Consider the following 24,316-nt stretch of genomic DNA (forward strand, 5'->3'; position numbering starts at 1 on the left):
CGAATAGAAGCCCTGCCACTACTTCACCCCAGGGTGGAGGTGAACCCAGCCCTTCCTCCATGTTTCAGATGTATTTTGCAGAGTGCCACCTGTTTCTGATGTTAACTCCGTTCTGTGTTCACACCGACACAGTGAATTCACCCGGCACCAACCTCGTCCAGCACAGCCGTCCAGTGGTCAGGACAGGGAGTTTTTCAACCGGTTGGAAGGTTGCTTGCTAGGATGTTACCAAAGCCCCTTGCCACAGTAGCCGCCCTCGAAGGAGTCTTCATCCCTCTACCCTTCATTCCTACGGCGTTGTAGAAAAAAAAACAGCCTTAGCTGTTCTTCATCTATTCCCAGCCCTCCCCCGAGGCTCCGTCCCCGCCAGGTAAACCGAGTCTAGTAGTATCTGGGCATCGGGCCGCTGGCACCATTAGTACCCAGCCCTGTCAAAAGCTGTAACCCCTGGCACACCGTGAAAAACAGTGCCACCTGGTAGAGTCGACAGCGGCGCTTTCAAACGCACCACAAACCCCTCCTACATCTGTTGTCAAATCACTTCATGATTCCTAGGCAGGCAGTAGATCCTCCGCCTGGAGAAGGAAGGGCTTGGGGGCCCCTGCCAGATTGTGCAAAAAATAACCCCGGAGGAGGCGAGCCAAGTGCTCGGCAGGAGCCTGCGCGCCCGGGGCTGCCCGCGGGCCGCCGGGGGTCCCCTGGGGAGCCCCTTCGGGCCGGGTCGGCTGGGCCTCCGCACGCCCCGCGGCGGGAGCCGGAGACGCCGACTTTGGGAGTTCCTCTCTGCCTTGTATGGAGGGCTGCGCCCGGCCCGTCCCCGCCCGGCTCTGACGCCCGGCCCTCCCGCTGCCCACCCACGGCCGCCTCCCCGCGACCCGCCCGCCCGGGGAAGGCAGCCCGAGCCCGGCTCCGGCCACCCCCCATCCCCGCAGCCGCCGCGTCCCCGCGCCGCCCCCTCCGCCCCCGCCCCGCCCCCGCCCTCGCCTGGGCGACCGCGGATAAATCAGGGAGGCGAGCGCGGGGAGCCAGAGCGCGCGGGCGCCGGCAGGCTGGCCGAGCTCCGTTTCCACGGTCGCCCTTGATGGCGGCGCAGGCGAGGCAGCCCAGGCACGGAGCGGCCGCCGCCACGCGCTAGAGAGTCCGCCCGGCCCCGCCCGGCCCGCCCGCCGCTCGCCCGCGCCCTGCCCGCCGCTCCCCGCTCGCCCTCCCGTAGACGCCGGCTCCCCGGCGCGGTTCCCCGGCCGCCGCGTGCAGCCCCGCCGCCTCCGGGCGGGCAAGGAGGGCACTGATCTTCGATCGCGAAGATGGCTGCTGGCTGCCTGCTGGCCCTGACTCTGACACTTTTCCAATCTTGGCTGATCGGCCCCTCGTGCGAGGAGCCCTTCCCTTCGGCCGTCACGTAAGTCGGCGGGCCCGCCCGGGCGGGGGCTGGAGGCGGGGGTCCCGGCTCGGCGGGCGCCGGGCTGCCCGTGGGGGGGCGGGGAGCGTGGCTGGGAGCCGCGGAGGCCGGGCGGGCGAGCCGTGCGAGCCGTGTGCTGCTGGCCGCTGGAATGAGCTCGGAACCGGCGTGCGGAGCCTCGGCCGTCCCGGGGAACGTCCGCTAGCCGTCGGCGGCGTCTCAGCCGGGTCTCCGAGGATGCTCCACGCTGAAGCCCGTAGCCGGACTTGGGGAAAAACTTTGCAGGCATACCCAGCTCCCACCAAACCCGGCCAGATGAAAAGTTGTGTTTCCGTTAGGTATTTCACAGAGTTAATTTCAGGCTGGCTCAGGGAGTGTGCGCTTCTCGTGTACTTGGCCTCTAGGATGCTAATTGCTGTGCTGTCCAAACTCATTTAGATCCCAAATTACTAGGAGCGCCTGACAGCTTCCCTGGTTTCCAGCCAGCTCGCTCCCGGCAGCTGAGCGTGCTGTCCACCCCAGCGCTCACAGGTTCCAGGGCCACCCAAGCCAACCTATCCAACCCTTTATTTGAAACATCTAAGTGCCGACAGACACGCTGTTCCTGTTCTTAGAATGAATAGAACCCCTATTCTTTGAGGGAGGGACTGTTTCCACAGTCTCCTGCAATTTTCTTTTATTTTTAACATTTCTAAAATAACTTTCAAAAAAAAAAAAAAAAACCCGTTGCTATTCTGGAAATAGTGTTGAAAGGTAGCTATAGGCTATAGTCACACGGCGGAAGGGAACGCCATGCAACCATTCTCCGCTCTCTCAGGCTGCAAGAAGGAATCAGAGTCAGTGGCACATATAAATATATACATATTTTTTAAAAGCGCTGAATAGCTTATCTGGCATTCTGGGAAAGCATTTATTTTGGTTCTTGAAGGTACTTTAAAGCTTCTCAAAGTAGGTAGTCTTAAGTGGGTGAGTCACTTTAATGCATTTTACATAACAAAAACAAAGCCCAGGGTAGCCTGCCCGGCTTTTATGCTGCGGGAATCACTTGCTGTCCTTTGTTGGCAGAAAGCTCAATCCTGGTGTTTTGGGGGTACACTAGAAGTGCATCCGTACTAGCTGGAACCCGACAGCTATTATTTAAGATTTGGCCTAGATCATTTATCACCTTCGATGTCAGTGCAAGCATCTAGAGATGCATATTCCAGCCCGGAGAAAGGGGGTGTCTAATATTTTTGCCATTGATTTACAGTAATGTTCTCTTTAGGTAATCTTCTATAAAAAAGATTGCATATCTTTTTTGTTATGAAGCAAAAGTGTAAAAGCCATCTGTAGAGCTTCGTTTAATTGGCAGAATGTTCCAACTATTTAATTTTAAGCATGAAAAGTCTTAAGAATTCCCAAGATGCTACAAAATCATTTAGTCTTATTAAGAAATCACACTTTTGCCTATTATATTTTTAGTACTTTTGAAGCTTGGCCTATTACATAAGGACTCGGGTGACGCTGATGCATTTTGTGTCAAATAAGTTATGGTTTTTAAGAAATCATATTCTTAACTTACTCGGGTTGTACCTTTTTAGTGTTGTTTTAAATTTATTTGCCAATATTTCTGTCATTTGGGGAGGGTATTTTCTCACATTAAGGAAAACAAAATAAAAAAAACCCATTCATTCTTGAGCATGTCATAGTAAAATATTAATGCAAAAAATCTTTGTTAGAAAAACATCTGCAATAAATGCATTCCCAAAATTAAGCAACTCCATTTCCCTGGTCGGATATGTGCTAAAGATATGAACAAGATCAAATATGAGTTTTAGATTGGAATTAGGGCACCATGATTCCTTTTCTTTGAAAGGATTTGAGTTGTTTTCAAACAATGGGAGTATAAAAATATTTACATAGTATGTGAAACACTATTATGGACTCAGAGCAGGCTTTGTGGCTCAAAGTCAGTGGACTGAGGGTAGTAATAGGAATGCTTTTGGAAGCCTTCCCGCTCTTGCAATTATTTATCTGTAAAGTTAGTAATTCTGTCTTCGGAAGAAGGATAGTAGGCATTTGTACTTGATGTTAGATTTCAGAATAAAGTCTGTGAAAAGACATGTGGCATCAGTCTCATCAAGAAACAGTGTCACTTGCTTTGCTTGCATGACAAAAAGAAATGAAATGCAGTGGTTATCAAGATAAAGCTCAGACCTTCTGGAGAAAAATCAAGATTCTAAGAAGGGAATCCAGAGATTGTAACAGTTACTAAAGGCAAATTGTGATGCTTCTATGTATAAATTTCTTTATATTGGCCGTTTTATTTTTCAACAAAAATATAAAATGAGAATTTTTCATTTTTAGAAGAGGAAGACCATGCCATTAACACACTGTAACATTAATTAGGCACTAATTGGAGTTGGGGTTGAATTATACTTGTAATTAAAAGGTATTTTTTTTTAGCAATGTTAATAGGAAAGTCTTTAGTTTTTTTTTATAATAAATAAACATATTACTCTAAATGCTGAATTTTCTGCCGTCCGTTTTAACATTCCAATATAATGTATTCTTCTGCAATAAAATAGAAACATAGCCCAACAATTAGCATTCAAATAATGAGTTTATTTTCATGCAAAGGAATTTTGATACAGTTTTTATTTTTTATGGGATAGATATTTCTTTTGGATATACTTTTCAAAGTAAGGTGTGAAACTAAATACATGATGTGCTAGCCAGCATCCATGCTTATTGGCTTAGGCTTCGATGGAAAACACATTATCTTCACATTTTAATATACATATGTTATGTTGGTGTCTCAAAAAGGGCAGCTTTCTTTCTGGAAATAATTTCTTGGCACTTATGTTAAAACATATCTATTTTAAAATTCAGGAACACATGCACGTTGATCAGTATAGTAATGTTAATTTAAAATCTGTCTTTAATTTTAGAACCTGTTTATAAATTCACTTTTAAAGCATTATAGTTAAAATTAAATTTTTATCTCAGTCATATCAAAGTGCTACCCAGTGAACAATTGGACAAAAGCCAATTACTATATTGGGTTTGATTATAAATTTATAATGATCTAAATATATAACTCTGGATTTAGTTATTTTTAAGAAGTAAATATAACATGTCATAAAATTTAGTAGTTTTGAGTAATGAATACTTATGATACATATTTTCTGTTATTAGGTAGACATATTGCTGGATGCCATGATGTTGGGATGGGTATTAGCTATTCCATGTATTAGGAGTCAGTGATCTAGTCAGGCTCACTTGACCTTTCTATTTGACATGGCATGAGGAAATGCATCTTATTAAAGAATATAAAATAAAATAGTATATATATAATCTCAAATGAATGAGTGTTAAAGACCCTTTTCCCAATTTCCAATTGGTTCTCATAAGCCTAACAACATAAGAACATTACTCCACAGGTGTATGAGTAGAATATGAAAAAATAGTTTTATTTCTGTATATAAATAGTAACAATGTTTAATTTGTTATTGTTTTATGTAGGTATTTAAGCAGCTATTTGCATTGGCATTTCAGTGAGCATTAGGCCAACTGAAATAAAATCTAAAAAAATCATTTTAGAAAAATATGAACAGTAATATAAGCTTAGTGGTTGGCTATAGGAAGGATATAAATGAAGTTGCATCTTTCCTTTGTTCCAGTGAAATTTATTAATTATAATTTCATATGCATAATGAACACTAGAATTTAAAGCAGGTAGTTCAGCTTCAAAATAGGTAAAAATCTTATCTCTCATTTTCTTCAAAGAAAACTAAGCATCTGGATACCTTTCTATTGTATCTTTGATATAGAAAATAACAATACAGTATGCTTCTGTGCTTTTCCGTGAAGATGCATGCAAATAAAGTATTGTCTTTAAATTTATTATTTACTTTGAGAACATGAATTTATAACAAGGTATGTAGAATTTTTAAAATGATTAAATGTTTGTGCTCACAACTGTTATTTAATTCATATGTTCTCTGTAACATCATTAGATAAAATACCTATGCATTGCTCCTCTTCTTTTCCCTATTTTCAATATAGATACATATTTCCAAGACAGTAATTTTTTTCTTCTTAATCTTGATTCCTACTATTTATGTTCAATGAAGTTTTAACTTTAAGCTTGGAAATTTAAGTGGGTGACATAAAATTTTTTTTTGTGGAAATGTGGAATTTTAAATCTCCTTTAGTATCTTAGAGGTATCGCCCCAGCAAGTTCTGTCATAAGTATAAGTAGAATGATTTAAAGAAATCAGAATTTGTTTTAATGTTTCTAAAATGTAACATTTTATTGTTAAGAAGTAATAGGCTTTCATCAACTATGTTAAAAGGGCTGTCTGAGGTAGTAGGTCCAAGAGTGTGTAAGGTGCTATTGTGAGGAACAAACTGTTATATTGTTTCCACTCTTTCCTTAGAGAGCCTGCAGCGTAGACTATGTGCTGGGACTCTGAGTGTGGCAGCCTATCCTTTTGCTCATGGACTGCCTATAAGTAGTACTCTAATGTTTTCAGCCTGGCCTGCAGTTACTCTCCTGTCCACTTGAGCTGAGCAGTGATAGCCAACCATGGAGCCTGTACATGATTTACCTTGGCTTTTATGTGCAGTAAGACATGAAAATGGGAGCATCATATTCTTTACAGAGTTGAAAGAAAATGTCAGTTGAATACAGCATAGCAACTTGTACTGAGAAGGTAGGAACCTTGATGCATTTGCCTCCTAGTACAAGGATCTAAAGATTTGGCACATAATTAGATAATTTGTCAAGTGTGTACAGTTATAGTATTCTTTAATTCTTAGATAATATTTTGTATGTTAAAATATACATGCACAAATATATATTCATATACATACATACATACAAACAAATACACCGGATGGTTTACTAGGTAAAAAAGTGTGCAATGTAAGCTCATTCATGGGGTCCATGCTGTAAGATTTCTCTTAATCATTTACTATCTTCCAGGCTTAAATCTCATTCAGTATTAGAGTGGCTTGTTAAGATGACTATATCTGACATTATACACAAGAGTAACTTGAGGATGAAACTATTGCACTTAAAATCTTGGCCATCCATGAAAAAGTTCATGTATCATGGGCAATTTTACTTTTGTATTTATGTAGAGCATGCAGATGTGTTTGTAAGAGTTAAATATATTTGGTAGTATGATATTTTAGAAGTGAAGATATCATGTGAAGGTTTAAAACATTATATAAAATATGAGCTTTTAGGCATTCCTTGCTTAAAGTCTTTCTTTTGTAATGATTTAGTAAATAGGAACAAATACTATAAGCAATTAAAACAATGAATAGAGCCAGTGACCATTTTTTCCCTAACTTTTGGAATTTATTTGTACAGATTCTAATAATGTTATAAACAAGAAAACTATTGGCCTGTGGCCTGAATGAGTAGGTACACTTTTGTTTTTAATTTCATATATATCATTTTGATTCAGAATTATTGAAATTAATATATATGATATATGACATATATAAAAATTATATCAGTATTTGAAGTTCTCTTTGAATATGAATATGGAACATTTCAGGCTAAATGTTATTTTAACATATGCTTCTGCTGATTTTTTTTAAAACCATATGCTCAGTGAATTAAAAAAATTAGGATACATTTAAAATTCAGTATCATAAATGCAAGAACCATTTCAACTAGAAATGATGGCATAGAAAATGATGGTCTTGTTCATTTTAAACATGTCAGTTTCAGGCTAATCTCACTGTCCAAGTTCTTTTTCCTGGGCAATTAAAATTTTACTATGGTCCTCTCCTAATGCACGATGAAAAATAATCCTTGCAATTTTGTTTTTAACACTGTGTATCATTTCTTTTTTTTTTTTCTGCACATGAGCATACACTGAATACTAATCATAATTTACTGTGTGCATGGACATCCAATCACATAGGGACATATCCCCCCCCCCCCCGTGGAGGTGTCCATAGCCAGCTCTTAAGTGCAGGTCTTTCTCTCTTGAATCTCTGCTCCATGTTTGCTGGAACTTCCTCCTACCCTCCAAGGGAAATTTGTGAGGGATTGTGACACCCAGATAAATCTGTAGCACATAATTGACACTTGTATCCAAACTATCAGACAGTCTAGACAATTGTTTCCTTTGACATTTGCCCACATGCTGTGGGGATAATTAGAAGAACAAATGGGGAAGAGCTGATAACATTGTCCTTTTCTCAGGTGCTTACAGGCTGGCCATACAAAGGGATGGCTAGACAGGCATGCCTTAGCCTCAGAGTTAAAAGACGAATAGCTCAATAAAATAAATGAGGTCTCACACACTGGGAAAATTGCTTGTTTTTAAACAACAGGCCTTGAGATAAGAGTACTGTGAGGAGTAAAGCCAAAGAGTGGGGCGGAAAAAGGCGCCCTCAGATTTACGAGTCACAAAATTGCAGATGCTGGAGGTATTGCTTCGGTACTTTCACTCTATTGTCACCTCTGGCTCCTTTCTAATGTGTAGCTATTCTCACTGTATTGTCATCCCTGGCTCGTTTCTAGTGTGGTTTTTCTTGACTTGAAATACTGTTCACTAAGCGTGACATTCATTTTAGAGACCTAAATATTCAGATATGGAAATTCAGCTTAACGACTACAGACGTTAAACTTGTCCAGATCTCAAAAACATAAAAATACTTACAAATTCATATGTTTTTATGCATCTCTAGGGAAACGGTTCCTTGGATAAGAAATATTAGCATAATATTTTATTAAAAGCTTTAAGTATTAATTATCAAGCATGAAGCTCTGTGACAAAATTTCTTTCATGAATTATAAGAAACAAAATAACCTGTAGATGAGCAGGCTTCTAAATGTGCACTCAAAACAATTTGGGCCAATAAGTAAATAGTCTATTTCCTTTTTAGAAATAGTTTTAATTTATACTTTCTCTTTCAATGTTTTCTGCTCCAAATATTTCAACCTCAAATATAATTTAATCCAACAACTAATGCAATTATTATTCACTGTGAATCATGTACTTCACTGAGGTACATCCTAGGAATACAAATCAAGGAAGGGCAGCCCAATGAATGACAATCACAATTCCAACTTAAGTATGAAATAATGGGGTGCATGGCCAAGCAAAAAGCAGAATAATGCATATTGGAAAAGCATGACCTATCAAAACATGACTTGTTGGGCTTTAGGCATGGCTGTGTAAAATGTGTGTCCTCATCCTCTGTTGTTGGGAATTTGAAGTGGAAGAAAAAGTGGTGGCAGATTTTGAACCATATTATGTACCAAATGATCAAAGAGGGACATGTTTGTGACTGAGTCAGGGAGAGAAGGGAGTAGACTAACTCATCATCATTTGACAAGTGGTACTCGAGATCTACAAAACCGTGGTGATGAGAAAGTGAATCAGGTGGAGGGTGTGCAGTAGAGGTGAAATTTCAGGCCTTGGTGATAGGATTTGGGAAGTCACAGAGGGAAGAATTGGAGATGAAGCTAAGTCCTCTAGCAGGTAGACTATGTTTCACTAAACTTCATTCCCCTGAGGAGGACTACTAGGCAAGTGTGGATGCTGAAGTGATGGATACATTGACTGGATGTCGTTGAGTCTGTACTGTTTTGCAGGTATGTTTGGGTCCTTAGAACTACATCTTTGTGGTGTTTGGAGGTCAATTCAGAATAGTTGGTTAAAGCCAGAAGCAGGGTGCTTTCGTTTATTTGGTTAAGAATATTTGGTATCCATGATGGAGATTTTCAAAGGAGATTTGAGGCACTTTTCCTTTGCAGAGAGGCCAAACAATATGGTCACATTAAGGATGTCAGCAAGCTGGTGGTACAAAAGAGCAGTTTCAGTAGTGCTGGTGACAAAAACATGGTCTCTGCACTTTGAAGGCATAAAGGGAATTGAGAATATGGAGAGAGCAAGTACAGATTGCTCTTTCTAGGAATTTGGCCATGCAAGGGAAGTTAGAAATCTAGAATAAATTCAGAATAAGAAGGGGCAAAGGATTTGGAACTCTTTGGTTTCAAAAACAGGAATTATGTTAGGTCATTTGGAATAAAATTTTATAGGAAATCAATTATAGGACTATTGTGAACCAAAAAAGGGGGGGGGATGTTTTTAGATAGGGGTAGAACTAGACTATTCCATCATGAAAGCTGAAGTCAAATACGAACCAACAGATATGGGGTAGGGAAGACTGCCATTAACATCACCTTTCTTTCTTTTCTTTTTTTTCTTTTTTGTTTTTCGAGACAGGGTTTCTCTGCGTAGCCCTGCCTGTCCTGGATCTGGCTCTGTAGACCAGGCTGGCCTTGAACTCACAAAGATCCGACTGTCTCTGCCTCCCGAGTGCTGGGATTAAAGGCGTGTGCCACCACTGCCGGCTAACATCACCTTTCAAGTCAGCCAGCCTGGCTTCCTCTGGTTTACCTCCTGATTCTTCCCTTTAGGTTGACTTCATCTGCTTCCTTCTACTCCTGGTATTGAATGATTGTGAGGGCTCATGCTTTCTTGATTGAATCACATGGAGTTCAGATTCTTACTAAAATGTATCTCCTGAAAAAAATAGGTTGATAAGCCAAAGGAGGGGTTTGATAGCTGTTTATATCTTAGACAGCTGTGAGTGGGCTATGGTATTTGGTAAAGGGACTTTGACTGAGCTTTGGCTTGTTTTCTTGGTCCCTTCTCATCAACAGGCATTTCCTTTTGGAGGACCAGTGGTTATTACCATTGATGGTAGAAAAAGCAATTTTCAGAAAAGACTGTAGGTGCTGAGGAAGGATATATAGACAGAAATGTGTTCCTGGAGTGGCTGTTTGTGCATAACGGAGGAAACAGCCCAAATGGCAGAGAGCCGTTAGAGAGACCATGCTTGATGGATGGATGTTCTGACAGAGGCAGATGAAGGAGGAATGGAGATGAAAAACAATGTCTTATAAAGTAACCATTGGAACTTGAATCAGCCTTCACCATTAAAGCAGATCTTTGAAATATAGAGTAGACACAAAATTAATTGGAGATGTTTTTAGGGGAATGTTCTAATTCATACCTTCTACTCCGTAGAAAGACTTGACATGGCTCACCACATAATGCACTGAGTTTAGAAATACTCAAGAGTTTGATGTTCATAGACTAGATCAGTGCCTGTTGTTCTTGGGAGTGAGAGGATTCCAGCCCTCTCTTCTATTCCCCTCTCACACAGTGATATTTGACTTGATTATTTCCTGGACCTCTTTCTTGGGAGAGATTTGTTTTGATTGTAGTTTTCAATGATTAAATCTAGTAAGTGTTTGTGTGGTGGTTTGAATAAGAATGGCCACCATAGGCTCATATATTTGAATGCCGAGTCGCCAGGGAGTGCTATTATTTAAAGGAGTAGAAGAGTTAGAGGTGTGGTCCTTGTTGGAGAAAGTGTGTCAATGGGGGTGGCTTTGAGGTTTAAGACGCCCAAGCTGGGCCCAGACTGTCTTACACTGCCTCTGGCCCAGAATGTAACTCTGAACTACTGCTCCAGTATGAGCCTGCTTGCTGCTCTGCACTCTACTGTGATGAGAATGAACCAAACCTTTGAAACTAAGCAAGCCTAATTAAATGCTTTCTTTTGTAAGAGTTTGCTGTGGTCATGGTGTCTCTTCACAACAATAGAGCATTGACTAAGACAAGCTTGAGATTTAAAGATATAACATCGTTGATCAGATTTCAAAGGTAGTTAGTTCTTGGCAATTCAACATTTTTATTTATTAATTTTTAGGTAAATGTTGGTGGTTTACTCCCTTGTTCCATTGTTTATAACTATCCTCCCCATGTTCAATATTCAGTAGTTTGCCTTGAAACAGAATTGAATCAAGAGAACAAGATGATAAATTTGATAAAATGACAAATCACCTGCAGATTAAATATTCCAGCCAGACGTGTCCTTGGTCAACTCTTTTGGAGGCATCTCAGGTCTCCCAGAGGTCTTGAAATTACTGGCAGTTGCCTTACAGGTTGAATGAATGAATGGTTAGGATTGCAGCTGCCAACAGTTCCAAGCATTAATCTTGATCACATTGGTCCCATTACAGTTTGGAAAAACCACCCTTGTGGTTTGTGGCAAGAGATGAAAAGACTTAAGGGCTATTATTTCCCTTTTGTGACTTTACTTTTTTTTCTTTTTAAAATTCCCTTTCCATTTTTATTCAGAGTTTGAGCTATCCACTTTCCCTTTTTCTCCTTCCCTCTCTCATTTCTCACTTCCTTATCTATCTATCTATCTATCTATCTATCTATCTATCTATCTATCTATCTATCTATCTATAAGGAGGTACAGTGTTACCACATAGCTCATGTTGTGTTTGAACTCATCATTGCTTTGTTTCAGCTCCCTGAATTCTGGGATTATAGATGGATGCCATCACTCCCAGTCTTATTTGAGCTAGTTTGGATTCTCTGACTGCAGTGAGCACTAGTGATGGCTGTCCTATATTACTTTCACCACCAATAGCTTTACTATTACTTTGATATCTGAGCACCTTCTCAAGTACCAGGCACTGTGAAGTCATTAATAGTGTCCATGTTTTCAAATTCATCTAACCTTCAATATAGTCCTTTAAGGTAAGTCTTACTATTGCATCTGTTTCATGGATGAGAAATATCTTTGGATTTTGTTCTGAGCGAAAATAAAATACTGAACAAATAGATTCCAGACTTTCAGTCACCTGTTCTTTAGTGGCTGTTCACAGGTACATCAAGGTGTGAGCATCCATTATCTGACTCACAGCAATGAGATTGAGAGATAAACAGAGCCCACACAAAGGAGAGCAGAACTAAGCCTCAGCTTCCATCTGTAGGACAGATATAATACTGTTTTTGCATCACAGTGTCACTGTAGGGATCAATTGAGAGTGTTTGGGGACCTCGGAGCACTTTTTAATGGCCAGAGTTTACTATTCGAACTTTGCTTGGTTTCTCTGTCTTTAAAAGACCATGAATAAATAATTATGGTTCAGTGAGGTAGATTATTGTGCATTTGGGCCATGAGAAAAACAAGTGAATGGAAAAAATGAGTGCTTCTAGGTGTCTTTTTCTAAAATCATAAAAGGAGGTGAAGTTAAAGATGCAGGGCAATGTGAGTAGAGAGGAGAGTAGGTGAAGTGCAGAACTGAGCCTAGGTGAAGGCCAGAACCGAGCCTCCAAAGGGACCAGGAAGAATGCAGAGCCACAGTGCCTGTGGTGTGTTTCATCTGGACATTGCAGCTAACACCTGTTACATGAGCAAAGAGCTCCAGGAGATTGAATCTATTTTTAAAACTTACAACTGCCACGGATAACCTCTCTTTGTCAAAGATGAGAGCTTTTAGCTGCAAAGCAACATATTTGAAAATTAGGCAAGCAGTCCATTCATGATGTTTATAGAACTGATTCCAGACAGTCCTACAAAGGGAATGAGACTTCAGTCACTAGCAAGGAAGTCAACAAAGATCTGCCTAAGAGACACCAACAGGCCTTGGTTGATTCAACTCCTCCAGCTGATGATTATTTCCACTCAGGACACTACCCCATCACGTTTAGCCTTTCACAGATACTACACTACCTGGAAAAGAAACGCTTAGAATTTCTGTCATAAATTTTGAATTGGTTCAATAACAGAGGTGTTTTAAATTAAGCCATGAATTAACGCATGACTAAGGAGCACTGCTCCATGATAACATAGAAGCAGCAAGTTTTCAAGTGCCACGGAACCTGTCTTTTCATGGCAGTCATTTTGACATTTGCCACAGACAGTAACATGTCAAATTCTTAGGATGTTTGTCACTTAAAAGCACCAACCCCTTTTTGCCATGACATCATATTAGAATTGACTTAAATTTGCATCTGTAAAAATGTGAGGAGACTTGAACAAATGGGCCCTGTGCAGCCTGGGGGGATGGGGCACAGCAAAGGGTGGGCACACTGCCGTCAATCCAACATTGTGCATGCCTGGTTCTTCCTCCAAACACCTGATTTTTCTGTTCAAATAAATGTAGGACTTGGAATTCATTTTCATGAGGCAAAATTGTATTGTGTGAGTATGTATCTTAGTTCCCAGGAGATTAATACATGGGTATAAAGGTCTACTGGTGAGTAATTGTTTAAAATTTATAGTAATTCTCAATGGTAATAAATAAACATGGGGGAATGGTAACTCATCACAGAGTAAACCATGCATGATAATTAGATGAGATCATTCATTCTTTAAATTATCAAATGTGACACAACCTGTCTGTGTGATATCTCAAAGCCAGCTGAGTCCTTAGTTGTAAATGACTATGACAGAGGGGCCCATTTTAGGGTTGAAAATCTGGGATTATGTCCTACTCTTTCTCGTTTTTTTTCCACAAGTGAAATAGATTGTTCCCTGGACTCTAATTTTATATTGCACAGAAGGATTTGAAACTGGGCTTAATCGGGCAGTTTAGGGACTATTTTACCTCCTAGTGTTTGCTTTGTACCCCTAAATGAAGCCACAAATATATATCTGCCAACATATATGTATGTGTTGCCTACATAAACATTGCATGTACTCTTCTATATAAATGAAATTTATAGGAAAATATGAATGTGGACTCTGATATTGAATAAATATTTAGAAGATAATATAAAAACAGAAAATGCTTTCTACCAGCCAGATTAAGGGCCAGAAATTAATTAGAAGTGTACAAAGTATCAAAATATGTATGTGTCATAGTTGTTGGATGTAGTTTTCCATTGTTACCTGCTCTATGCCCCGAGTGAGTGAGCCTTCTCTTTGGCACTGTTCAAAAAACATAGTAATTCCATATTGAAGCACTTGTTGAATTGGTAGGTGAGGTGGCAGCCATCCTAAGTAACCACCGAGCTATGCTGGTCTATCTCAGTCCTGAAGACTCAGGTGGGCAGTGTGAGCTTGGAAGAGTTAGGTTTTCATTTAGGTTTAGTGCTTCACTTCATCCAGAGTCTGTAATTTAAGCTGTTAATTTTCTTGAATGTCATTCTTATATCTTATAAAGAAGGTCATATTCCATGCTTTTTATTGGAAACTGCAATCCTTAAATGACATGTCATTGAGTGTTTGTGCATGCATATTTCTATGGATTTTTGAGCAAAGAATTGAAGCTTAGTCTTCCTTCATTCTTATGGGGCCATAGGACCTACAGACTTTTCTTGCACTGTTTATCCATTGCTGGAGACTCCTTGGAGATTTCTAAGGATTCTTTTCCCAAAATAATCTCTTATACTATTCCATTAACCACACTGGATGGCACCAAATGTTGCCTAGAGTGGGCATAAGAAATGCAGCATACTGGCTAGCTCCTCCTTATGCTTACACACACACTCTCTCTTTCTCTTTCTGTTTCAAGACAGGGTTTCACTGCATAGTCGTGCAACTCTCTCTGTAGACCAGGCTGGCCTCAAACTCACAGAGATCTGCTTGCCTCTACCTCCCCAGTGCTGGCACTAAAGGTGTGCCGCACCATGGCCCATCCTGCTTAGTTTCTGACCTTCCTGTCCTGACTTTGTGTGAAGCTGGACTGTACACTGTAGAATGCATGGTGAGCCAGCTGCAGCCCTGACCTATCTCCACAGCCTCCCCTCCATTCATCAAGTCAGAGGAGATGCCTGTAAAGGCTTGGAGATCTCGCAGGCTGAGTAACTGCTGCATGTGTTGACTACCGAGTACTCACTTCCAGTTTTGGAGAGTGAGCACAGGAAGTGTGGGCCTGTGTCCTTTCCGACTAGGTTTCCTTGTCAGAACCATAGAGCAGATAGGTTCTAAGTCATCTTGTTTCCTTTCTCCTTCAGAGGATGCCATGTAGAGGCATTGAGAAGCTAATTCCTTCAAAAAGCATCTTCAGGAAGAGGGGTTTGGAAAACTGAATATCTACATGCAGAAAACAAAATAAGACCCTTACCTCACACCATATATAAAGTTTAATTCAAGATGTATTAAAGTCTTAAATGTGAAGTCTCAAACTTTAAATCTATTTAAATTCTTCAGTGCCTGGTAGGTTAATAACATACATATATTTAATAAATGAAATGTTGTGTACATCAATGCCAATTATATAAGTATATTTAAACCTGGAAATGAATGCTTTCGAATATTTGGGATTAATTTTGTCATAGAATTTGTCTCTGATAAGTTCAAAACGTGCATGGGTTTGAAATTCAGCTCTCCAATTTATTACCTGGATAACGGGGAGTCTATCCATTCCCACTGTTGAGCCTTCCTCAGGTTCCCCCAGGACCAGAAATGTTGACTTACACACTTAGAAAGCACCCAAGAGGTATTATTTGATTAGAAGCGGAGGGTTTCCTGGAGCCAGGTGACTTGGGATCCTCTTGAAAGAAAGGATGCTTGGCTTTAGTTCCTCTGAACGTCAGATTGTTCAGCTCTTAAAGCCTACATCCCGGTTGTTACATAATTCCCATTCTTTGTGGGTTTGCCATAAATTCGATGTCTTGGTAACTGAACAGTCCAAAGCCTCTGAGGACGCTTACTGAAAAAGGGACCTCCTACTCTCTTCTTCCCTTATAATCTCCCAAAAGTTTAGTTTTTAAAGACTAACAAGAAAACTGTTGGCTTTAGAAAAAAGATCTCATCCTTCTTTTAGGGACTGTGAGTGGAATGTATTAGGCTAGGCTAACCATGAGAGTCTTCCTTTTGATTAACCAAGCGATTGACAGCTTGATTGTGCTTAGAGAATCCCCTCCTCATTGCTTTTTGCCTGATGTTGGGAGGGACGCCTCTTTATAATCATATTTCTTACTTTCTCAAGAAAAACGGATTACGGAACTATGTGAACAATAAAAGCCAGCTTGGAATTCTGATATCACAGCTATTATTATTACATATTTATCAGAAATGCATAAAAATTAACTACTTAGAAAATAGGAATATCCATTCACTTTTCACCACAGGTCTTCACAAGTGTAGGGCACACTCTGAAGGATCAGATGGCCTGTCACTCTTTTGCTTTGTTGTCTTGAATCAGATCTTCTTACAGGAGAGTAAATTCTAGCAGCTCATTAACTCCTCATTAAGATTGCTGTCATAATTAGTTAGATGAGCATCCCCCCTTCTCCGAAGCAGAATTGTCTGTGCATTAACTTGAGCCCATTTACAAAATCACTGTCAGTAAAACTGGAAAATTCTAGGGAAATGTGAAAGGTTCAGATGAAGATTTCTATATGGGACTTTCCTAAATGCTATGAATTTTAATGCCTGTGTAAGTGAGGCAATCTTCTATAATAGTAATTAGCATCTCCTTATTATATGTATCCTTATGGAATCTTCTCTAATGCTCGACTTATAAAGCATTAATGAGTTTCCTCTACAGTGAATGGAAATGGGTGAATAACATTGAGAGAATTTTTAAAGAAAAAAGAAGAGAAAATGGTTTTTTACTAAAAAAAAAAAAAAAGGCTTCTGTATGCTTTGAATGGGGATGGGGGGCTCCCTTCCTCTGCTCTGTGTAGACCTAGTCACTTTGTGTCAACCCCTGCTAGACAGATTTGTTCAGGACTATCTTTTTATACCTTCAGCACTAATTAATTTTCTAACACCTGGGACTCAGGCCAGAAGGAGTGTCCCATTTAGTGTTGCTCATATTAACTGTGCTAAAGGAATAGGGTTTATTTACTTATTTACTCAGTTTACTATCCATTGCACATGTGTATTCTCTTGTAAATTATAATAAAAAATCAATTAGTGGATAAAAAGAAAGTTATCCTCACCACCATCATCATTGCTACCATCATCATCATTATTTTGTTTTTGAGAAAGACTCTAGGTAGGCCTGGGCTGTCCTCCAGCTCACTATCGTGACTAGGATGGCCTTGAACTGACAACAGATCCTCCTGCTTCTGCCTCTTTAGTACTGGAATTAAAGTTGTAAGCCACCATGCACAGCCTAAATAGAAATTTAAAACAGAGATACAAAATAGAGAGTGTTTTTTTTTTTTTTTTTTTATAAATTACATTCAATAAGTATAACTTACTTTTGAAGTATGGCCCACGTATCCAGACTCTTCCCTTATGGACTGGCAGAAGCAGTTCACGGCTCAGTAGGGTCTTCAATGCACAGCCAGAGTAGAGCTGAGGTCCTTACCTTGAGTGCCTAAGATAACGAACTTGCTCTTTTCAATGATTTTACCTTGAAACTTGAGGTCTTGTTTAGCTGTTGGATGGCAATGCTTTCTCTTGCTTCTCCCCCTTCTCACTCCCTTCTGTTCCCCAGGGTCAAATGTGTGTGTTAGCCAAGTGTTCTACCTGTTCCCAGCCCTTTCTATTGATTTAATGTCTGAGTGTTTTGTCTGCATGTTTCCCTGTGCTCTGTGTGTCCCCAGTGCCCTAGAAAGAGGCCAGAAGAAAATGTCAGATCCTCTGAAACTGAAGTTTTAGAGTGTTTAGCCACCATGTAGATGTTGGCAACTGAACCAATTGAGTCTTACTTAAGAGCAATTAACTGCTGAGACATTGCCCTTTCTATTTTTTTATTTTGAGAAATAATCTGGGTAAGTTACCTACATTAGCCTTGAACTCTCCACCTACCTGCTCTAGCATTCTGAGTGCTGGGATCACAAGCATGTGTCTACTGTGCCTGTGGCTTTTTTCTTGAAGCAATTATAATCATTTAGTTTGAAGCCTCTTGTTCGATTTTCACATGTAATTTTTAACCAGAATTTGATGTTACTTACAAATAAAATCTAGCTTTAAGTATATTCTCCTTAGAACATTTGTTGTATGCTGGAAGTACTGATATTTGCTGTCAGCAGAACAGTTATTTAGATACTACACTAAAGAAAGGTGACCACTTTAAGAGGCCAGCTGGCATGAAAGTAGTGGATGGATCCTGTAATTACTAGTTTGTACTATAACAGCTAGATACAAAAACTTATCATCAATTAATTTATATCTAAGAATCAAGATGAGAATGCCTTAGAATATACCCAGGCCAGGCTGAATTTCCTCTATATTTGTCCTATGGGGCTGCAGTTAACACAGAGTCTCCATTGATGTCTCAGATTCCAGCATAGAAGCAAAAACATTTGTTGTGTTGAAACATGCCAGAATCAAATGCTTTGTTCTTACAAAAGACAAAAGATCTCAAAGGTGGCTAGGATTGATGCACACCTTCCATCTAGCACTTGGAGGCAGAGGCAGGCAAATCTCTTGACTTCAATGCCAGCTTGCTTTACTCAATGAGTTCCAGCCTAGCCAGGGCCACAGAGTGAGACTCTGCATCAAACAAACCAAACCAAACCAAACCCACAAAACAAAACAAAGGTTGTCTACGAATGGAATACTATGTTTATTCAGATGGACACTTACCAAGTATTGACGACTGTTGAAATTCTGGTTTGTGAGCACCTCTTTCTTCCCAGGCATCTGTACACATCAGAATTGAAATATCTTCAAAGACAGATTTTTTTTTGACAAAATTATATTCTGTTTAAATTCTGTTTCTTCTACTAGTGATTTTTCTGACAGCCTGTTGCTGAAGACATTTTTATATTGTGTGTAGGATTTTACATAAGGAGATGTTATATAGTTATACATGATTATCTGCTTTTTAAAGAATATCTTCCCATGATGTCTTTTCCAAATTATATCTGTCAGTATACACTTACTTCTGAAGAACTATGTCAAGGACTTTTACTGACTTTTCAGACTGCTGAGATAAACTGGTTTCCTAGAACATTGGAGTAAGGTGTTCTGAGACTCTCTTGAGGGGCTGCTGTTCTGTTCTTTAGCAGACCACTTAAACCTAATTGAATTTAACTTCATCTTTTCAAAATGGTGTTGCATCTCCCAGATAATAGTTAGGATATCAGGTCAAGAAGTCCACAAATATTAACAGTGCTGACTGGACTCTTGCTAAGCTTCCCAATGTGGTTGTTCTGGTCTACATGATTTCAGGAAAGGCTTTACAGAAAAGTTTTATTAATAAATTCTCTTTAAATCACAGCTATTTCTATATTCATTGGAAATCTCCAAGAAAGGGAATGCACATTTTAGAATATTGTAGAGACCAGAAGTCTATGGGAGATCTAAAAGCTTCACCACAGAAATTGTACACCTCAGTAAACATTATAGTTTGGACTTTGTTTTCGTTACAGTAAAATATCATTAGTATTACATTATGTGACTATCACTCAAACACCTTGTCAAAATGACATTTGCATATGAATATTTGGTGAATATTTAGTACCACATGTCATTATCTTATAGGCTTCAACTATAAAAATTGGTATTATCTTGTGACCAGCTTTGGTGAGGACATGATTAACCCTTTCTCTTACATGGAGCACCAGGAAGGGAGCATGCAACTAAACAATATCTGTGGATGAGTACACCAAACCCTTTGATTCATTCAGGAAGTTTTATGAGGGCAAGGTTGTTTCTTAGTTATGTAAGATCATTATATAGTCCATATGTTGTCTTGAAGGTCAGTTAGTAATGTTATTTTTGACCTTACTAAGTACCTAACTACTTGAACTAACACACACACACACACACACACACACACACACACACACACACACACACACACACGAACTGACCCCCGTTAGTTCTGAGCTATCCCTATACTGAGGTAAGCGTTTTTGGTGATACTTGGACATTGTCTTTTCTTACTGCAAAAAGCAGTCTCCCAACTATGCTGAAGTGGCTTTGTTCATCTTCTCTTGCTCACTCTTCTACAATATTTACTCCTTTTCCAGGGCACCAGGTGTCTACAAGAGCTTTTGTATTTGATCAAGTCCCTATTTTTATGGTTTTCTTGTAATTTGAGCTTCTGCCCCCAAACAGAGTAACTCTTCTTCCAGAAACCACTGGAAAGCAGACTTTCTAGAGATACTATTTCAAAGGGAGCTCATTAGCACAGATGTTTCTGAGGTGTAGCCCATTTACATACATGTTGTAAGGATTTTTCTGTAGGTTGGTTCTGACATGTGAATGCGGCTGCTGAGCCCCATCACTGGAAGAACTTCTGGGATGTAAGCCTTGGAAAGCAAGCTCACCAGTCTCTTGGCATCCAGTCATGGACCAGGCTTCCAGTGAGTGATTTTTTTGGATTTTATCCTTTTAACATCAGACACTGTCACTGTAGGTCATTGGACTGTTCTTAAAAGGTAATTTTAGGTGGATATCTGTGACACATAATAAAGTGATATAAAACCTGAGCCCGGCTAGCAAAGGGCTGCTTCTGAATGTGTTATTTTACAATAATGAAGTAAAAGGGGGGAGTCTCATCAAATTATAGATAGTAGAATGCCAGCTTGCCAGATTGAGAGGCACTGGCCATTAAAGGAATGAAGGCCACAGATGTTTCAAAGGACCTGCACACAAGAGAGCAAGAAGCGTGGTTGAGTGATAAGAGTACCAGCAGCTGAGAGCAGAGGAAAGCCGCTCCTCTTTTTTACTTGCTATGAGTTTTTCATTTTGTGTTGTTCGGAATTGAATGTCAAAAATTTACTCCACATAAAACATACTACAATTCATCAAAGGCAAGTACTCTACAAAAGTATTGTTGCTATTTATAAATAATGAGATAAAGACCTTCGAAGCAGCGTCAGAAATTATTTCTGCAAATGCATCCAGGAATGGTACTGGGTCATTCTTAAGGGATGGGGTTGGATTCCTACCTCATACCTAGCTGGTGCCTTTCTGAATACCTTAGTCTGACAATGAGAGGAACTCACTGACCTTTGTGATGTTCTTGGTTGCAGGTGGAGAGAGCTTTGTCTTATAAAGGAAATATAAATGATGTCATATAAATGATGAAATATATATGTTGTTAATGGAAAGAAGACTGGAAATCAAGAGGGTTTGGAATTCTCTGTTTTGTAGATAGCAGTCAGATACTAAGAAGAACTGACATTTCCAATTCTGACCAGTCCGGCTCTCTTAAATCATAGCATATTGAAATGCTGAACTGTTTTAATTCTTATGCATTTCATTATAACTCGATAGTAACTGTACAGTTTTTGGGGATGGTTTGTAGTTGTAATTCTAATAAGCTTGAAAGTCATACCAGAGAGATTGGACTAGAACAAACTAAGGCCTACTAATATGCACCCATGAGAGGGTATCACCACATGGGATTTCTATACAGGCAATCATCTTTACATAACCTAGGCAGAGTCTTTCAACCAGACTTGTGCTGATGCTGTGGGATGGGCAGCCCTTTAAAGGAAGAGGCTGCCTTTCTTCATTGTAAAAATGTTAAGTGGTAATTGTACTGCTAGTCAGTCAGTGCCAGGGGTAACTCTGCTCAAATCAGGACCATCAAACATGTCTCTAGATACTGTCAGATCCCCAGCTGAAAAAAATTACCTCTGCTTGAGAACTTCTTGTTTGAAGGACTTCCTTGACTATACATGTCTGATTAACTTTTCAGAGTAAATGTGATTATGAGATGCATTCCTGTAGCCAGTGGTGTCTATTTCTGGCCCACAATTCTGATACTGTGTTTTCGTTCTGTTCTGGCAAATTTTATGTCAACTCTAGAGTTATCTGAAAGGGGAAAATCTCAGTTGAGAAAAATACCTCCATAAGATCCAGCTGTAAGGCATTTTCTTAATAAGTGATTCACGGGAGGAGGGCCCAGTCCATTGTGGATGATACTATCCCTGCGCTGGTCCTGGGTTCTATAAGAAAGTAGGTTGAACAAACCATGAGGAGCAAGCCAGTGAGTAGCACCCTTCTATGGCCTCTGCATTAGCTCCTGCCTCTGGGATCCTGCCCTGTTTGAGTTTCTGTCCTGACTTCCTTCAATAATGCACTACAACTTGGACATGTAAGCCAAATAAACCCTTTGTGCCCCAACTTCCCTTTTGGTCATGGTGTTTCCTCACAGCAATAGAAACCTTAACTAAGATAGGTTCCTTGTCAGGTCAGTGAGTTTTAGTTATTAATTCCTATAAGTAAATACACTATTAAAACAGGTAAGTTTGTTAGCTCAACATATTTTCTGCATTAAACTGTTAAACTGTTAAACTTAGTTCTTGGTGAAGCAGGAAATGATGTCACACCACACACAGTCAAGGGTACGGGAGTCCAAGTCCCCTATTCCTGGAGACTGAATCTCCTGAAGGGGAGTTTTGCAGTGAAACATGGCATTAGCAGAAGGGTGCTGGTGTCTGCTCTTCCCCTTTGGGTTTGAAACAGAAATGATACAATCCATTCTGTCCTGTGTGCACTGCAGAAAAAGATTTGTAGATTCCAGGAAGTTGGACAGCTGCCAGGGTGGCCTGTGGGCAAATTGTAATTAACATGGGCACACACTCTTGTTAAGGGGGTTTGATTCACCTGGGAAAGTGCCACAGCGGACTGATGAAGATTTCCTGGGCTGAAGTTGCCCCATTGTTTCAGAAGGGAACAATTATAGAGATACGCACACTAGAGTGCTACGCGACAAGCGAGGGCTGCTGTGAAGCTTTGTTTGTCGTTGTGTAATGTTCTGTCATGTATGTGGCCTTTGACGTTTTGTGAGGCTGGCCTGAATGGATGTACCAAAAATATCTCGACGAGGCCAAGAATGCCAGGTGTTTTTGCTCATATGTTTTTTCTATAAATGGAGAACATTTGTGCTCTTTTCAGACAGTGAGACACGAACAACTGCAGCAGAGTGGTGGAGTGTGGCAGTGGAGAATCCCAGTGCACACTGTCTGGATTGGTTAGCAGGGAATGCCTTTCCATGAGGGACAGTGGGAACCTAGAGTCTCAGAGCCACAGCGTTGTATTGAGATCCATTCTATTATGATTGATGAATAGCAAGGCTAGGAAGATCCACCCTTCTGTGCATCATTTTTATCATTATTTTTTGCAAAACATTAATGTGTTGCATTCTCTCTGTGTAAAATGTCTAGTGTTTTTACAGCCTTTTCTTTTGTGATATTCAGCATTTACATATGAACAGAGTGATCACTGCTTCTTCCTCCCCTGTTATACCTAGACATGATAAAGTCTGTTTGTACCAACTGCGTTTATTTCAGTCCACTCTTCCTCTTCCTCTGGTCAGATGTGACTAATAGACTCTTGGCTTCTGCTGATTGTTTAACCTAGTTGCTAATACTGTCTGTTCCCCTTCAGAAGTGTCCAGGACAACACAAGAAGTTAAATGACATCAATGTGGAAACCATCTTCTCAGCATAACTTGCTTTTCAGTCTTTCACATTACTTTAAAACTTATACTGACATAACATATCAGTCTACCATATATTCTTTCAGTGCGTATGTGTACGGTAGTGCAGCTACATGTTGTGAAGGTCCCTACAATATGTCTGGATTGTGGATATGTTAACTTTAACAAACCACAGTGATAGAAAAACACTTCTTTTTATTCTTGATAGGCTCTTTTACATATGGTAAGAAAGGAAATAATTAGTATATTTCATATTTTTCAGTAGGAGCTTAAGAACTTTAAACAGCCATAAACTGCCAGATTTCACAAACATTACATCAGGTTAGTATCAAGAACAGCCCTAATGTGGCATTACTTGTGAAACTGAGATGGAGTCCATTCTGGGGACTTGACTAGTTGATTTGGGTGATGTCATCATCTAAGACTTCTGTGATGTCATCATCCCCCTTGTCTGAACTCGATCTTATTTGGAAAGATTGGTTTCTTTTTGGCAGATGTGATCAGTCAGGATGATGACGTCCTACAACAAGATGCATGATGTTTTAAAGGGGCAATTTCATAAGGACGGTGCCAAGGGAAAGCTGAGTTACACCACCACAGGCCAAAGCATGCGCAGGAGCTAAGAGACCAGGCAATATAAGAGGAAGCATGGTGTGCTGATGGTTTCTCGGACTTCAAGCTCAGACCTCAGATACAAAGCAGGGCGATTGCTCCAAGGCATTATATTTCTAGTAAACTTCAGGCCGGGCCAGCTACTCCCATGACATCACCTGTCAGCTTCTCTG

At 40.1% G+C, this 24,316-nt stretch overlaps 1 protein-coding gene across 4 annotated transcripts in view; it reads left to right on the plus strand.

The window, feature by feature from the left end:
* The first annotated feature begins 984 nt into the window (after positions 1-984).
* The window catches only part of Cacna2d1 (calcium voltage-gated channel auxiliary subunit alpha2delta 1), a 432,593-nt gene continuing 409,261 nt past the window's right edge, over positions 985-24,316 (plus strand). For 3 of the 4 annotated variants that reach the window (XM_037203556.1, XM_028862005.2, XM_028862012.2), the window contains exon 1: positions 985-1,399. In XM_037203556.1, the coding sequence (XP_037059451.1) occupies positions 1,305-1,399 (95 nt within the window). In that variant the 5' untranslated portion in view covers positions 985-1,304. The remainder of the gene's footprint in view (positions 1,400-24,316) is intronic. The other variant, XM_037203555.1, reaches the window with a different exon arrangement.

This window comes from Peromyscus leucopus, chromosome 3, assembly GCF_004664715.2.
Source record: "Peromyscus leucopus breed LL Stock chromosome 3, UCI_PerLeu_2.1, whole genome shotgun sequence".
In the NCBI taxonomy this organism is placed as follows: Eukaryota; Metazoa; Chordata; class Mammalia; order Rodentia; family Cricetidae; genus Peromyscus; species Peromyscus leucopus.